General features: G+C 36.3%; 3 protein-coding genes across 4 annotated transcripts; 2 read left to right on the forward strand and 1 right to left on the reverse strand.

Annotated features, from left to right (window-relative positions):
• Nucleotides 1-481: 481 nt before the first annotated feature.
• Nucleotides 482-7855, reverse strand: LOC147403612 (proteasome subunit alpha type-1-B-like). Of its 2 annotated transcripts, XM_086439241.1 has the most exons (3): nt 7337-7477; nt 1201-1271; nt 482-1126 (listed from the first exon to the last, which is right to left on the reverse strand). In XM_086439241.1, exons 2-3 carry the CDS (start codon nt 1234-1236, stop codon nt 686-688), a joined length of 477 nt encoding a protein of 158 aa, XP_086295367.1. In that variant the 5' UTR covers nt 1237-1271; nt 7337-7477; the 3' UTR covers nt 482-685. The 2 variants fall into 2 exon arrangements, with proteins under 2 accessions (XP_086295367.1, XP_086295365.1); XM_086439239.1 differs by lacking the exon at nt 1201-1271 and having other exon boundaries at nt 510-1126; nt 7337-7855.
• A 1002-nt stretch (nt 7856-8857) lies between these two features.
• Nucleotides 8858-11774, forward strand: LOC147403613 (Tetratricopeptide repeat (TPR)-like superfamily protein). Its single transcript, XM_086439242.1, has one exon. It carries the CDS (start codon nt 9448-9450, stop codon nt 11029-11031), a length of 1584 nt encoding a protein of 527 aa, XP_086295368.1. The 5' UTR covers nt 8858-9447; the 3' UTR covers nt 11032-11774.
• Nucleotides 11775-12607: 833 nt separating this feature from the next.
• On the forward strand, nt 12608-16399 carry LOC147403614 (uncharacterized). The gene is made up of 5 exons (XM_086439243.1): nt 12608-12658; nt 12763-12853; nt 12950-13582; nt 14711-15145; nt 15848-16399. Exons 3-5 carry the CDS (start codon nt 12952-12954, stop codon nt 16021-16023), a joined length of 1242 nt encoding a protein of 413 aa, XP_086295369.1. The 5' UTR covers nt 12608-12658; nt 12763-12853; nt 12950-12951; the 3' UTR covers nt 16024-16399.
• Nucleotides 16400-16718: the final 319 nt, after the last annotated feature.

The raw sequence follows: 16718 nt of genomic DNA on the forward strand, positions 1-16718 counted from the left end.
TAACTCCTAAAATAATTCATAATAATTATTATATACATATGTGTATATATATATATATATATTGCATAACGGTTCAGTTCTATACAAACTTGATCCGAGAATTGAATCAAATTGATTGGTTCTCCATTTTTGTAACCCGGAACTTATTCCAAACCAAACCAAAACACTCCAAAGCTATTGGTTTGGTTTGGTTCACAGTTTGAACCGGACCAAATTGCTCCCTTGATAGAAAAACCGCATAGTTTCAAAAGGATTGGTGTGTTGTAATTAAAAGTTGGTATGCCAACGGAATCTCTCTTTCCTTCTCATCTAAAGGATATTTTATGCAAGTTGCTGAAAAAGTCAGCAGCAACATCAAATCTATCTCATCGTTTAGGAGATAATGAAAATTATAGCAAACAGATTACTAAAGTATGGTAACTGGATGTGATCCAAAAAGTGACCCAGATTTTTTATCAAACCCACCAAATTAAGCGACGTCTTTGATCAATGTAAAATGTTCAATAACATTTACGAAAAAATATTATATTAAGGAAACAGAGCAAGAAATCGCATAAAAAACATCCAATAAGAAAATTAGGCTGTCCATGAAGTCATCTAATTCTCTTACCCCCATTTCCAAAAATTAACCCTAGGTGTCCCCACCCTTACAAGAACAGGAGGATTGTCACTGTTGCTAGCATCATCAAATGTCCATAGGAGCTGCTTCTGTGCTCCTGTCCTCCTCCTGCGTGGCCCCACCCTGGTCAGCGACCGCCTCCTCCTTTATCTCTATTGACTCGATAAATTCTTGTATGCTTTTCTGATCCATTATGTGGAAAGGCTCCCCTACCCCAACTACAGCAACGGTGCAGATGGAGCTAGTCAGCTTCTCGCCTTGTAAAGTTTCCTTAATCGCAAAGAGTGCATCCTTGATAAGATCTTCACGGGAAGAGCTCATGAAAGTCTCAAATTTGCGCTCCAAGTAAGTTTTAGCGGCTTGTGAACGTGACCCAATCGCAAAAGCTTGATATTCAAAGTAGTTACCACTTGGACAATTGTAATAGAGGTGTGCTCCTGATTCATCCAAGCCAGCAACCAAAAGACCCACACCATAAGGCCGTTTCCACGACCGTTGTGTGCAAACCTGCAACCAAGAGGAAAGCAGAAATACAGTCGACACAAAGTGATCATTGTTAACAACTAAGGGAGATGCTTAACCTTGGTTAAGGCAGAAGGAAACCAGATATCACTCATTCTTCCACTAGTGTCCAAACCTAGGCAGTAACAATCTTTGCAAAACAACAGTAAGTTGATGGAGTTAGAAATGACAACCAATATTTGAAAATGAAGCTGAAAGCTAGTCTAGCCAACTTAATTAGAATTTATAACCCAAAAAATAAATAAATCCATTTCGGATCACCCAATGGAAAATGGAGCAAAAAGTAAATCAAAAAAGAAAAATAAAAAAAAGAAAAGAAACTGATGCACAAGTACATTCTGGTTGCAGAATGACCAATTGTTATCAAAACATTGTATGATTCATGCATCAGATGCCTATTAGACTTGAGTAATGTGAGCACAGATCTGGACCAAAATGGGTCTGGGTACTGTTATGTGGACAAGAGAAGTTTTTTTTTTTTTTTTGAAATGTGGACAAGAGAAGTGGTCTCTAAACTAGATGAAAAGTGAACCCCACCATGACAAAAAGAGAGAAGAGGGACATTTACCAAAGAATAATTAGGTCAATGCAAGAGGAGAGAGAGCCTCAATAGTAAAAGCATGACATCTAACTTCGATCAACCAAGTAAACCTGAAAAATAAAGGACTAAACATAAAAAGTTGAACCATTTATCAGCAACTGCACCTTATCCCAAACATTGGATTTGGCAACATGAATCCTATTTCAATCCAATTTAGGAGATCCTCATCCAACGAATGGTTCTTCGTATATTTCCTAATTACATTCATCGACATTATCTTTAACCTTTTTCTTACCCTTGGAGTCTTCAACTTGCCCAGAAACGCTCATTCTCAATGATGTTGTTATTGGGCTACTTTGTGCATGCCAAAATCACTTCAAATGACTTTTTTTTTAATATTATCTCCCCATGTTTTGGCTATCCAGAAAAAAATCCTCAAACATAAATAAATCTTTTGTCTTTCGTAGTCTTACCACTCATCCATCTCAACATCCTCATCTCTGTTGCATTCATTTTATTACCAAGTTATTTTATAAGTGCACAATATTCAACTCCATAAAGTATAACTAATTCTTATTTTTATCTAGTAAGATTTTCTGTTTAGTTTGATTGGTATATGTTGATCAAATGGAACTCTATCACACTCTTCAATTACATCCACTTAACAGTAATTTTATGGGCCACATTCTCATGAATTCCCCATCTTTATAGATAATTGAACCTAAAAAACAGAAGTGATTTTCCTGGGATAACTTTTACTTGTCAACCTCAACTAGTTGTTTCATCCCGAAGAGAGTTCTTAGTAAATTGCAATACATATTTTGTCTTGGTTGTTTTTACCATAAACCTCTAAGTTATTCCTCCATATTTCTAATTTTGAATGTACTCACTCTCAAATCAACTAGCATTATATCATCTTCAAATAACATACACCAAGGAACCTCTCCTGGAATATGGGTACCTAATCCACAGATAACTAGCACAAGAAAGTATGGAGTTTAATGGTCAATCCTTGGTGAAAACTCATTTAAAATGGAAACTCCCCCATCTCAGTAACAACTGTTTCAACACTAATTACAACTCCAGCATACAAGTCCTTACTACTATAATAGTTTTGCTTGTGACTGCACTTTTTAAAATATCCACCACCAAATGAACTCCTTAGGGATTTTATCATATGTTTTTCTAAATCAATAAAAACCATTAGTAAATCAAAGTTCATATACAACAATCTGTCTTCTCCAAAGGGAGAGGAGCTGTAACTATTCATCAGTCAAATGCATATTGATCTTGTATTTGTGGTCATAAAATATTCAAATCTTCAGAATCATCACACCAAATATATTGATCAGAGGTGCTTAATTAAAATTTGATAAAATCATAGTAGGGCGCATCAGCATCTTCCCAAAACATTAATGCAGCCTTATTGTACTCATCTTTCAATCCTAGGTTGTATGGTAGTGCAATGATCTTGTTAACCAGAGTTCTAACTGTATATAATGTGTCTTGAAAGTCTTCAATTCCTTGAGATCTTCAGCATTCATATGACATGTCTTTGATAAAACTCGTTGAACTAGTACTTATTTATAGACAAGTTGAAATCCCGAAAATATAAACAGTTCATTTGCATAATTGACAGCACCTTGATCATCAAACCAAGTCTTGCATAAAAGAATGTGGCAACGCTCCATTTGGATGAACATTGCATATGCATGATCCCAATATTTCGGCTAAAAAGAACAGTACAAATTTAATTTTCCACCAAGTCTTACCCAAAAGAATATGGCAATGGTCCATTTAGAACAATAACTTTTTGTTTTTTTAGGAATGATTTCATCTCCAACACCCAGATACTTCTACAAATGGATACAGGGAAGAAGGTGTACAACTTGACATTTCCAAAATTTGGCATCCAATCCATTCCCAAAATCTACAAATGATTTTTTTTTTATAGGTAAAGATGGGTTAGTGATTAGCATAAGAAGTATGAGTTCAAAGGGGTTTGAACCTAGGATGTAGGAACAACTCTCCGCACATCTTACCACTTAGCTAAGTGGCACTTCTTCAAAATCTACAAATGATTTCTCGGTGTGAGGAAAGCGCTTCCAATTACAATAGGTTCACACTGAGGAAATGCGCAATGGATCATATTCAATGAGAGTCCTCTAACCGATAAAAAATAATGAGGAAAGTTCCCTTGGTATATGCTATTTGTAGATGATATAATACTGGTAGATGAACTTGGCGGTGGAATAAACTTAAATCTATAAATATGAAGGAAAGGAATACATTAGAAATTAAGGATTTTAATATAAGTACAACCAAGACTACAATGCAACTTTAGTCAAGGCACTTCTTGGGATTAAGCACTAGTAAAAATTGACAGACAAGTAATACCGCAAAGAAAGTACTTCCGTTATTTAGGTTCAATTTTACATAATGATAGAGAAATTAGTGAGGATGTGGCTCATGGAATTAGTGTTAGGTGAATAAAATGGATGAGCGCATTCAGAGTGTCGTGTGATTGACATGTACCGATCAAATTAAAGAAAGGAAATTTATGACGCAACAATAAGACAGCCATGCTTTATGGAGCTAAATGTTGCCATGTAAACATTTTTTATATATATATTATTATTATTATAAGTCCATGTAAACTTATTCATAAAAAGAGTATAGTAGAGATGAGAATGTTGTGATGGATGAGCGGTAAGACTAAGAAAAACAAAATGCAAAATGAGTATATTCAACAAAATTTATAAATAATTCCACTAGGAGACAAATTAAGCAAAAAAACCAATAGAGATGGTTTATACATGTGTAAAGAATACCATTAACAACACCAATGAGAAAAAGCACTTTGAATCAAGTCAAGGACTCTAAAAGGATTTTTTTATTTTTTATAAGTAACTCCAAAAGGGTTAGAACTCCAAAATGATGATATTGGAGGTAAGAGCACACCATCTAACATAGATTGCCAAGTAAATTTCAAAAATAAAGATCCAAACATAAACTAAATTCAATCATTCTTCAGAAACTTCCCCTCATTTCAAATATTGGGCTTGGATGCATGAATCTTATTTCATTGCGATCCTTGGGATCTTTATTAAACAAATGTGTCTTCACTTATTTCTGTATTACCTCCATCCACAACATTTTCAACCTTCTTCTAAACCTTTTAGAGTCATTGACATGCACGAAAACATTCATTCTTTTTTTTGATAAATATAAATTTTATTAATGAAAGAAAAAGTAGTAGAGGAGGCTGAGATAGCCCCCAAACAACAGAACCATAAAAAACAAGAAAGAGAAATGACGAAAAATAAGATCACATCCTACGGTAGGCTAAGGTTCACAAACCGTATCCCAATTAAAAACAAAATCTTGGAAGCTCAATCCCTCAAAATCTTTACTCATCTTTGACCAGAAGAAAAGAAATCCCAAAATCTCTAAAATCACCGTATGAGGCAAGCTCTCCTTGCTATGGAACACCCTGTTGTTACGCTCTTTCCAAAGACCCCAAGCAATGGCGAATGGAAGGATAGTCCAAAGATGCCTCTTTCTAGAAGAGAAGATATTGAAACTCCAACCCTCTAACAACCCAAAGATAGATAATGGAAGAACCCAATCCACTGGGAAACGAGATAAGAAGAACATCCAAATAACTCGGGCGAAAGAACAATGAATAAGAATGTGGTTGGTTGACTCCCCATCCCTCAAACAAAGATGGCAGAAGTTTGGGGTAATCCACCCCCGATAGATCAAATTATCCAAGGTTAAGATTCTACCCATAGAGGCAAGCCATAAAAAGAAAGACACCTTAGAAGGAACAAGAGTTGACCAAATGATAGATGGAGAAAAAGATACCTCATGCAACGGAAGCAAACAATAATAGAAAGACTTGATAGAAAATTTCTTATCCTTAGCCTTGAACCATTCTCTTCTGTCCTGCTCGTTCTCTCTTAATTGAATCGAATTAAGGAGATCTAGAAGAGATGTCACCTCCGTCAATTCCCAATCATTGAAATTCCTCCTAAATCCCAGATCCCAAGAATTTGTGTTCCCATCCCGAATCAGACACTGCCGTTGTCATTGATATATTTTTTTTGTACACACAAAAAACACCTCAACGATTCTTCTTTATATTATCGCCTATTTTGTGATTATTCCTAAATTCTCTCAAGTATATTCATATATTTTTTTCTTTCATAATCTTACCACTCGTCCATCTCAACATCATCATCTCTACTACACTCATTTTATGAATATGTTATGTTATAACTACTCCATATTCAATTCCATAAAGCATAACTATTCTTATCGTTGTCTTATGAAATTTTCTATTTAACTTGATTGATAATACATGTCAATCACATAGACTTCTATAACCCTCCTCGTTTTTATCTACACAACACTAATTTTTTCGGTTAAATCATCAGCTATCTCTTCATCTCTATAGATAATTGAACATAAACAACATAAGTGATTTTCTTGGAATTTCTCTTACTCTTCACCTCAACTAGTGTTTCATCCCTAAGAACTTGTTCTTAACAATATTGCAACACATTTTCCCTTGGTCGTATTCACCTTAAAAGTCTAAGTTATCACTCCATAGACCTAGTTTTCAAATTTACCCACTCTAATTGACCAATACTATGTCACATGCAAAATATACATGGTGCAACTTTAGTCTAGACACTCCTAGGGATTGATGGATAAGTAATAATGCAAAGAAACCACTTGCATTATGTACGTTCAACTATACATAAAATTGGTGAGAATGTGACCCACTGACCATGCAAAAAATCAAAATGAGTATATTCAAGAAAATTTTCAAACCATAGTATATGTATATGTATTCCATCTCGCAAAGATAAACACAAACCAAAAACATGCTATAGCAGAAACTAAGCGTTGCGAGTCAAGTGAATAATCTAGGTCTAACACAGAAAAGAATGAAGATTGGCATTACATACATCTGAGGACAAACATTTTAAAACCTTTTGGATCTAGTGGCAGAAGCATCCAAAACATACATTCCTTCACATAAGAGGAATGATTTTGGTCCAAGACTGATTGCTTATTCTAGAATATGGAAGGGAATTGAAATAAATTAATTTCATTTCATTTAGGATTATTCACATAAATAGGGCAAAGATAACCCAAATCTCACCAAAAGCCCCAACTTCCTAGTTTTTTCATCCCTAATGCACCTTCCAAAGCTGTATGCTTCTTCCACTTCTGGATCTAAACCATAACAAATCTCGTTTACTTCAATAAACCCTAAGTCCCAAACAAATCAAATTAAAATCCACAATTAGAAATCTTTTTTTTATTTATTTTTATTATAATTACTTAAGAAGATCATCAAGAAATCAAGCTAAGATTCGCAGCCAATTGAACGACCAGACTCTCATAAAAAGGCAAAACCCAACCTAAATCTCACCTAAAGCCCAAAACTTTCTTTCCATCCCTAATACACCCTCTAAAACCCTTAAAGATTTCTAATTCTACTTCTAGACCTAAAACGTTAAAAACAATTCACATCTACTTTCATAAACCCTAACAAATAAAATTAAACGAAATTAAACTCCACCACTAAAATCCAACAAAAATATAACAAGATCATCAGAAAATCAATCCAAAAGTCACACCTGAGCCTTGTCGGCCAACTGAACGACCAATCTCCCAACTGGTAGCGGAGATTCATAAGTGAAACTGTAATTGATGCATTCGGATCTCAAATACCTAGAGAGAACTCGTCCATCTGCAGTGAGACCAGCAATGGCGACGCCTACATGATCATCAACCTTGAAGATCTTCTTTTGGTGTGACGAAAGCTCTGAATTTGCCTTGTTAACGCTAGCCAAGACTACGTGGGTTTTGGATCTGAGACCTATTGCGGCGGATCCTTGCTTCACTGCCTCCATTGCGTACTCGACTTGGAAGAGTCGACCTGCTGGACTCCATGTCGTTACGTCTGTATCGTATTGGTTTCTAAACATCTTTTTTGGATCGAATAGAGAGATTTAACTCTTTTGATTCTCTGTTTCTCTCTCACTGTCTCTCTCTCTTCTGTCGTTTTTTTTCAAGAAGAACGAGAGAGGGAGAGTTCAGGTTTGTAGTCTGGACTTTTCTTTCTCTTCAAGCCAACGTAGCAAAAAGAGAGAGAGAGAGAGTTCTTCTCTTCGACACCTTTAACATTTGGAGATTTAGAAATATCCCTCCATCTGTTTATGAGTATTTGAGTTACCTCCCTATGTTTTCAAACCGATGAAATTAACATACTCGAACCCTAACTTTTACTTAAGATGAAATGACCGAAATACCCTGTATTCAACCTCTCGTCAAAACTACCCGTATTATTTATCTTCTAAATCAATGGAAATGTGAGGAAAATAAATGAAATTTTCATCCTAAATGTCTTTTGCTAAATGAATCAAACCATGGATTTCTAGAGAAGAATAAGGGTTTGTTTGGTTTAAATAGTGGATTATCGCGTTCAAGAATTATGCAAGGATAAATGATGATAGTCTAATTTGATAAAATTATATTAAAATTCGTTGTCATTGATGAGATAAGGAGTTAAATGGAATTAATGAATTTAAAGTAGGGGAAAAAAAGATAGGGAAAATTTGGTTTAATGAGAAAAATATGAAAAAAAAAATCATAAAATTTTTAAAGAAACAACTAGATTTTTGAAAAATATAAATTCAAAATAGTGAGAGAATGAAAAGGCTTCGCCATCTCTTGCTTTTTTCTAAAAAAATCTTTATGTAAAAGGATTTTGTTATGTTATGTCTAAAGTCATTTTAACTAAGATAGGTGTATAATAATGTAACTGTAATTTTTGTATTTTATAAAATTAAATGAGAGTTTATAGTGACACTTCAAATTTAACTTACCACACCCCAATTAAAGATTAAAATACAATCTTCAACCATTATAAAAGTTTGGCTCAAATTATAATCTCCACAATACAAAACATTATAGCTTTCATTCAAATAATTTTAATAGTTGTTAACGATTATGATTATACTTAATTGGGGTGTAATAAATAATTAAACTATACCCACACTGCGCTTATAATATTATTAAATATCTTTCCCTTATATTGATATTTTTTTCTCAAAAATTTATTTATAAAACATAAAATATTTCAAAATTCAAAAGATGATTTAGACATGCCATTGCAGGTTTTGTTGAGTGTTAGATGCTTCGTGTTTTAATATCCATGGCGTTAATCTTCAAATAAATCATAGAAAATTACCTATTCGACTTAGTCTTCGACATGTTCAACCCCTAGTTAAGAACTCTAGATTTTTCTAAATAAAATTTCATTGCCTACAACTTTCCAAAAAATCCTTTTTTTTTTCTCGAGGGTAAAAGGTTTAAGGAGATATAAGAATCTTAAGGTTGAAGATGAGTGCGAAATGTTTTACTTTGAAAGAGGAAGATAGCGGATTTTTTGATAGAAAAATCAAGGGGTTTTGTCTAATGGTTGATGATGAGGGAATTTAGGGCATTCTATGTTACAGAAAATCGAGGTCAATGGAGGTATGTCAAATATCCTAAATATTCACCAAAACCCGGAGAGGTATATCTAAATCACCCTTAAAAGAAAAGTTTTCAAACCTTTGAACTGCTGTAAAAGACTCCCCAGTCCCCAATCAGACAAATGGCCTTATCTAACGATAGATCCTACTTTTGGACGGTCAGATTTTACTGATCATTAAATTAGTTGATCACGCCTTCTCGTCCATTGATGTCCCTAACATTTCGTCTCTCTCGATCACTAAAACACCCTACTAAAACCATTACTCCACGCATTGATTTGGCGCCAAATAAACGCTTTGGACAAGCACACCACCTGTTTGACGAAATTCCCCACAGAGAACTGTTCTCTCTTAATTCTCTCCTCACTGCCCACATTCGCAAAGATGACGCTATGGCCGCATGGGTTCTCTTCCTTCAGATGCATCGCACGCGTTCCGACCTCGATGCTTACACCTTTACTCCTGTCCTCGGTGCGTGCTCAGCCCTGTCCGATCCACAACAAGGCCAACAAGTCCATAATTTGGTGATTAAAACCGGTACAGAATCCGAAATTATTACGAAAACTGCCCTCATCGATATGTACTCCAAGTGCAGTCGATTGAGCGATTCGGTTCGTGTCTTTGAAGAGATAAAATTGAAGGACGTTGTTGCTTGGAACTCCATGATTTCAGGTTTCCTCCACAATGGACTCGCCAGCGATGCACTTCACACATTTGAAAAAATGCTGAGCGAGAGAGTTGAATTCAGTGGATTTACTTTGTGTTCTGTCCTCAAAGCCTGCGCCTCTATGAAGGCTCTTCGACAGGGGAAGCAAATTCATGCTTTGGTGATTGTTATCGGTCATGATTTGCTCGTGTTGTCGACCGCTCTAATAGATTTCTACTCTAATTGTTTGTTAATTGAGGAATCCATGAAATTGTTTTATAACTTGAATTGTCGAAAAGATTATGCTATTTACAATGCTTTGGTTTCTGGGTGTGTTCAGAACCAAAAGTATGGAGTGGCGATTTCAATTCTGAGTAGGATGAAACCGAACGTGATTGCCTTAACTAGTGGTCTCACTGCTTGCTCAGCTAATTCAGATTTGTTGATGGGGAGGCAGATACACTGTGTGGCAATCCGTAATGGGTTCGAGTGGGATACTCAATTGGGTAACGCTCTCTTGGATATGTATGCTAAATGTGGCAAAATCTCAATTACTCGTTTGTTGTTCTATCGAATTCCCCAAAGAAACGTGGTTACTTGGACTACCATTATAGATGCATATGGAAGTCAAGGGTGTGGTGTTGAAGCTCTTGAGCTGTTCAAGAAGATGTTGGAGGAAAGTGGCGTTTCTCCGAATCCCGTGACATTTCTTGCAGTTCTATCAGCTTGTGGGCATTCGGGGTTGGTGGAACAAGGCCGGGAGTGTATTATTTCAATGAGGGAAAAGTACGGGATAGATCCGGGTCCCGAGCATTATGCTTGCTTTATAGATCTATTAGGTCGAGCAGGTTTGATCGATGAAGTTTGGGGTCTCTTCTCTGATATGGGTAATATGGGTACTACGCCAACAGGTAGTGTATTGACGGCCATACTTAATGCATGTAGAGTTAATCTAGATATCGAGAGAGGAGAGTTTGTTGCAAAGTGTCTCTTTGAGTTAGAACCTGATAAACCTGGGAATTATGTATCGGTTTCAAACTTTTATGCTTCTGTTGGAAGATGGGATCGTGTAGAGGAATTGAGAAGTGTGATGAATGAGAAAGGGCTGCGGAAGGAGGCAGGTAGTAGTTGGGTCACTCTTGGGTGATGTGTGCGGATTATGATTTATCAATTAAGAAAAGATAATATTGGAGGAAATATTTGTCAATGTTCTTGTGTCTTGTGATGTGCTCGTGCAGTGGGGTAGGGCTTGCGCGATAGCCATTCAAAGAATTCTTCCAAGGAGAACTCACAATTTGCTTTTTTAGTGGATGGTTTGTTTGGGTTTGGATGATATTAAGCTCCATTGATAGTATCTTTGTCCAAAGCCTCACCAAGGCCGAACACTGTCATGAAGATCTTGGTTCAACTCCAGACAACAATAGTATCTATCAATACGAGTTTCATTCTAGTTCGTAATAAATATTTGATCAGGATTCATGTTTAGGGGCGTGATGGAAATTTTACATTGGAAGCCAACATAATGCAATTCTCCTCCTTTACTAGGTTTGGGATCAATAAAATTAATTATATACAAACATAGTTAGGTCTAACTCCTAGTCAATTAAAAGAGTTTAATGACTCACGCTTATTTCTTTAAAAAAAAACCGAGTTAAACCCTATAGAACAATGAAATAAGAAAAAGAAAAAGGACCAATCTTTATTTTGGATAGGTGGAGGATTTTTGAGCCGTTTTATATTGACTTCTGACATCACTGCCTTGACGTGAGATCATAGATGCTTTTCATTATATCTCGAGGAAATAAATCTATGATTCCATGCACACCTCCACGTTAGCACAGTTTTAACGTAGTGTTGTAAGAAGTCAGTTTAGCATTTTTCGGAAATTCTTTTTTATGAGTAGTTATTTTCAGATTCAATTTTTTCACTCGGTCCTTCACTCGGCTGACATGGCAAGGGCACAGAACCATAGACTAGGTTCTTCGGGATATACAAGAAAATCGTTCTATGATTCTGTGCTCCTGCCTCGTCAGTCGAGACAGGACCAAGTGAAAAAATCGAGTCTAAAAGTAATTAGCCTTTTTTTTTATCTCTAGAATTGAGCTTATTGATTTCAACGTGGCTAGCTAACAATTTGAAAATGATGCGTTGGATCCATTTTCACAGCCCGCTTTCTTAAGATTTAGATATTTTGATAGATCTTAGTGTGTTATCTCCTTAGTTAGAAAGCCAGTCATCATAGTGATATGTGTCACAATGTGAGTAACACAGGTGTTCCGAATAGAATGGATCCATCAATCTTGAAAGGTCAACTTGGCTAGCTAACAAATCGCATCTCCTTCGACATAAACAGTCTAACATGCTCCGGGTGCGTATTAAGCACCCTCAAATATCGTCCCCTCGGAAAAAATTTCCACCTTTCAAAAAGTCGTTAGAAGAAAGTTTTTAAACTTTTCAAAAAGTAGTTATGTCATAAGTGCGTTTCACCATTGGATGATCCTTGGGATTCAAACTAATCAAACTGATGTTGTGATCCAAAGGCAATAGAGAAGATTTCAAACCAACTTTCAGATAAGCCACTTATAACATACGCACATGGCGCATTTTAGAACAAGTTAGTGATAAAGTGCGGTACAAGAAAGAAACTCGAAACGATTCTGGTTCGCTCGACCTTTTTTACAAGGTCGGGGATAAATCATGAATCAATCAAAGAAAGAATATCTGATCAATCTTCAATGAATAAAAGCTAGGGTTCCGAAATTCTCGATTTCGAGGTAAGAATCTCTCTCTTTCTTGCTCTCTGACGTCTTTGTGAGAAAATTCAGACTTTTATGTTTGATTTTAATCTCATAACCAGTTATTTTTGTTGTTTTTTTAGGGTTTAAGGTTCACAGGGATCTGATACAGCTTTAGAGGTTCTGAAATTTAGGGTTTCAGCTTTGATTGATTTTTCGAAGTTTTGGATTAAGGTTGGACACCTTATCCTCCATAATCAATTTGGTTTTGTAGTTTTCTTTTTTTGATAGATCTATTTTTATCTGTTTTTACGATTCCATGTTTTGCAGCGATGCCGACGTTTACGACTATCACCTTAGATAGGTTGTTAGAGCCACAATCGCCAAAATCCGTTCCCACAAAACCCCCAAATTCGAAGATCGATAAGAGAAATATGTCGACTGTGGAGAAGAAAATTCACCGTCCAAAGGGATCCCCATCACTTTATACGACTCCCAAGGCAACACCACTTCCCGACTCTCCATTATCATTCCCTCCCTCCCCGTACATCATTAATCACAAGCGACGTGGGCCTCGTCTCCTCAAGAGCTTTTCTCAAGGAGATGTTTCATTACACCAACAAGACACAAATGAGGAGAAATTTGGTGAAAATGAGCGAAACACGAATGGGGAGGTTTTAGAGTTGAGTGGCGATGTCGGTAATTCTTGTGAAGAAATTGGTGGTTATGTTTTCCATGAAGGGGAGCTCGACAACATTAGTTTGGATAATGGGTTGGGTGGGAGTAATGATTTGGCGATGTCAGTTGCAATCGATTCAGAAAGAGACTGCATGTGTGAAGATTTCTTTGATCTTCGGGAATCGATGAGTGTTACTAGCAGTGTTGAGGTGGAGGATAGTAATGGGGGTGAACGTTCTTTTAAGTTGACAACACCAATGGGGGAGTATTTTGATGCTTGTGAAGGTACACTGATCTCACTTCTTTATATGACTGACTTATATTGTCGTTATCTCTCTCTATATTAATTGCGTCATCATCATCAAATCGTTTTCCCAAAAATATGGGGTTGTATGAACGAATCTTGTTCCTCTATTCTAATGTCCTCTAGTAATTCAAGTGTGTTCATATCATTCATTCAATTCTTTTTATCATATAAGAAAGAAAAATCTGAGTAACATCAGCAATTGAACCGATTATTATGACCTTATGTGTCCTATCAGTGGTTGGTCTTTTAGATTCCATCTATTTCTCGAGAGTCCAAATTAATAGTTGCATCAAACAGTTAGTTTTATCTTGTTGTATCAAGTTTGGGCCTAAGATGGGAACCATCAAATAGTGGTTATTGAGCACCTCGATGTTTCTCGTATGATATTACTTGAATTTTCTTCAATATAAATGGAGTACTAACTACTACATCGTATACTTAAAGGTTCACTTTGTTGGTTTGACTCAAACATTCACAAATTGATTTCAGGGGTTTCTTGGTTATGGTCAAATACTTATGGTCTTGTGGAAATGGAAACAGATTATAAAGAAAGTTTATTCAACATAAAAAAACGTGGTTGTCTACCCAACAAGTTTAAGTTGAGTTGCAGGAATTCCGTTGTGATTTTCAAGTTGTGTCAGAGTTTTTTGAGGTTTAAAAAGAAACTTGTCACCTCCGTTACCTAAGTTGAATCTTAATTGAGTCATCTCTGCGAGTTTCTGAAGCTAATTGTGACTATTTAAATATTGTTCTTTTGGCCTAGTGACCATGAACGTTTGGCCCTCCCTTGGATTTCCACACCAAAAATCAGCCTGATTGATGAATTCTAGCCATTAGATTCAAGGCCTTGATGAAAATTGCTCAAATCTAATGGTTATAAATCATCAATCAGACTGATTTTTGGAGTGAAGTTCCTAGAAGGTATGTGCAAAAGGTTCATGGGATCAATGAGCAGAAAGGGTGTGCAATGTAACACATTTTGGTCTCACCAACACGGAGGACATCAGGTTTCCTTTTTCTAATTGTATTTGGCAATATCAAAATTTGAATTTCGATTGCTTGGATATGGTGTCTCAAGATTTACTCAATTTTCTTACTTGCTGTAGAACTCTCTAGTGAGGCTAGCCCATTATCTTCTCTACGTGATATTGAAGCGGAACTACGCGAGATAAGACTGAATTTGTTGATAGAGATAGAGAGGCGGAAGCAAGCAGAGGAAGCCGTCACTCACATGCAAAGACAGTGGCGGAGGCTTGGACAACAGTTATCTCTTGTGGGGTTGACACTTCCTTCAGCTTTAACAATTGCAGAAGAGGATGACAAGCTGGATTTTGATCCCGCAGAAGAGCTATGTCGACAAGTCTATGTTGCACGTGTTGTGTCCACTTCTATAGGGAGGGGGTCTGCAAAGGCCGAGGTTTCCATGGAGATGGAGTCTCTGATTGAGTCAAAGAACTTTGAGATTGCTCGACTGTGGGATCGGCTACACTATTATGAAGCTGTGAATCGTGAGATGTCTCAGAGGAACCAAGAATCTGTTGGTAAGATGTCTCTGATTGATTCCCTTGTTTGCCTCAACAATTAATTAGATAAGTTTGATCTCTATTATTTTTTAGATGATGTAGAAATATTCCATAATGCCTTTAATGCTTTCTTAAAATGAAAAATTCTCACCATTTGGCTATTTTTAGAAAGACTATTGCCACACCAACTTTTTCTAACAGCACCCTTATTCATATGTAAAAATCACCAAAGAATTAATGCACATCTTGGGGCACTGTTAGTAAAAGTTGGTGTGGTGTTAGAAGCTCTCTCTCTCTGTTTTGAAATCCACTTTATCTTTACTTCCACAATGCTTATAATTTTGTAGTTCACTTGCATATATTCTACATCACAATATTATCATGTTTGTTTGCAATCTTTTGCTAGGCGTCATGTATATCCATTAAAGGAAAAGTTTTTTTTTTGGTTCTAAAAGGATGCAATACTGTGTCCTTTTGTGCTATTTAGTATTGATTAGAAGTCCCATATGTTGCATGCAAGTGGGAGAAATTTTCCCCCATGATTTACATACAATTTCATCATATATGGGTGCGTACGTGCGTGTGTGACTTTCCATGTACAACTATGCTTGCACGAGTGTTTCTTTGGTGCAAATTGCAATAGCTTTGCTTTACTTTTCCCATTGTTTCTACTACCCATTCTTTTTTCTCAACTGAAATATTTCATTTTTGGTTTTATAGAGATGGCGCGGCGTCATAGGCAAGGAAGGAAAGAAAGACAGACGTGGGTCTGGGGATCAATCGGCATTGCCATAATTCTTGGCTCTGTTTCCCTAGCGTGGTCTTTCCTCCCAACTGCAAACGAATTATCTCCCACCAACCTTCCTGATGCTCTAGAGGATGACAATGTCAGTTAGACTATCTTTCCAATCAGATAGATAGGGCTGATTCTGTATGCCATATAAGAGAAAAAGTGTAAAGGAAGGAAGGAAGAAAGGAAATGTCAAGTTACACTGCCTTGTGAATAAAGGTCTCTGTTTTTTACAGCCAGCACAGCCTGTACTTGTATAAGCTCGATGATTTCTCTCCCTAAATTGTTTAGGTAAGAATTCAGAGTAATCTTTGTGTCTATAATCCAAACATGCTGGCTTTCGTTCCATGTATGTCATCAGTGTCTACACCTACCATGCAAGTAAAAGGCGTCCGTGCAACTACTGTCTGTAGATACGATTTGTTATGCCCTCTATGTTAACTTTGATTTGGACTGGGAGCTCTTTCTTAGGCTTTGCTCTACATTTCAAGCTTAATATTGCAGGTTCATCATCATCAAATCCTTATCCCAAAGATTTGTGGTTGGCTAAATGAATCTTGCTCCTCTATTAAATTTTGTCCAGAGCCATGTCCTCCATTATTGCTCATATATGTGAATTAATGGGGTTGAATCCTGTAGTTTACTTGTGCTTTGCAAGAACAATTGTTCAATTTCAATTTTGAGACTTTAAGGTCGAAGAGCTTTTATCCCTTAAATAGGAACTCAAATCAAAGAACTTAGAAGAAGGAAAAAATGGAAAGGAGTGCATTCATTAAAATATAAAGGTAGAATAGCCTTTCT

This window comes from Akebia trifoliata, chromosome 4 (assembly GCF_017979445.1).
Source record: "Akebia trifoliata isolate Shusen 1 chromosome 4, ASM1797944v1, whole genome shotgun sequence".
In the NCBI taxonomy this organism is placed as follows: Eukaryota; Viridiplantae; Streptophyta; class Magnoliopsida; order Ranunculales; family Lardizabalaceae; genus Akebia; species Akebia trifoliata.

Coding starts and splice junctions, on each gene's coding strand:
- LOC147403614 (XM_086439243.1), top strand. CDS start 12,952: ATGCCGACGTTTACGACTATCACCTTAGATAGGTTGTTAGAGCCACAA. Junction 13,583..14,710: donor GTATTTTGATGCTTGTGAAG/GTACACTGATCT, acceptor TACTTGCTGTAG/AACTCTCTAGTGAGGCTAGC. Junction 15,146..15,847: donor GAGGAACCAAGAATCTGTTG/GTAAGATGTCTC, acceptor TTGGTTTTATAG/AGATGGCGCGGCGTCATAGG.
- LOC147403612 (XM_086439239.1), bottom strand. CDS start 7,687: ATGTTTAGAAACCAATACGATACAGACGTAACGACATGGAGTCCAGCA. Junction 1,127..7,336: donor AGTTGGCCGACAAGGCTCAG/GTGTGACTTTTG, acceptor TCTTGGTTGCAG/GTTTGCACACAACGGTCGTG.
- LOC147403613 (XM_086439242.1), top strand. CDS start 9,448: ATGTCCCTAACATTTCGTCTCTCTCGATCACTAAAACACCCTACTAAA.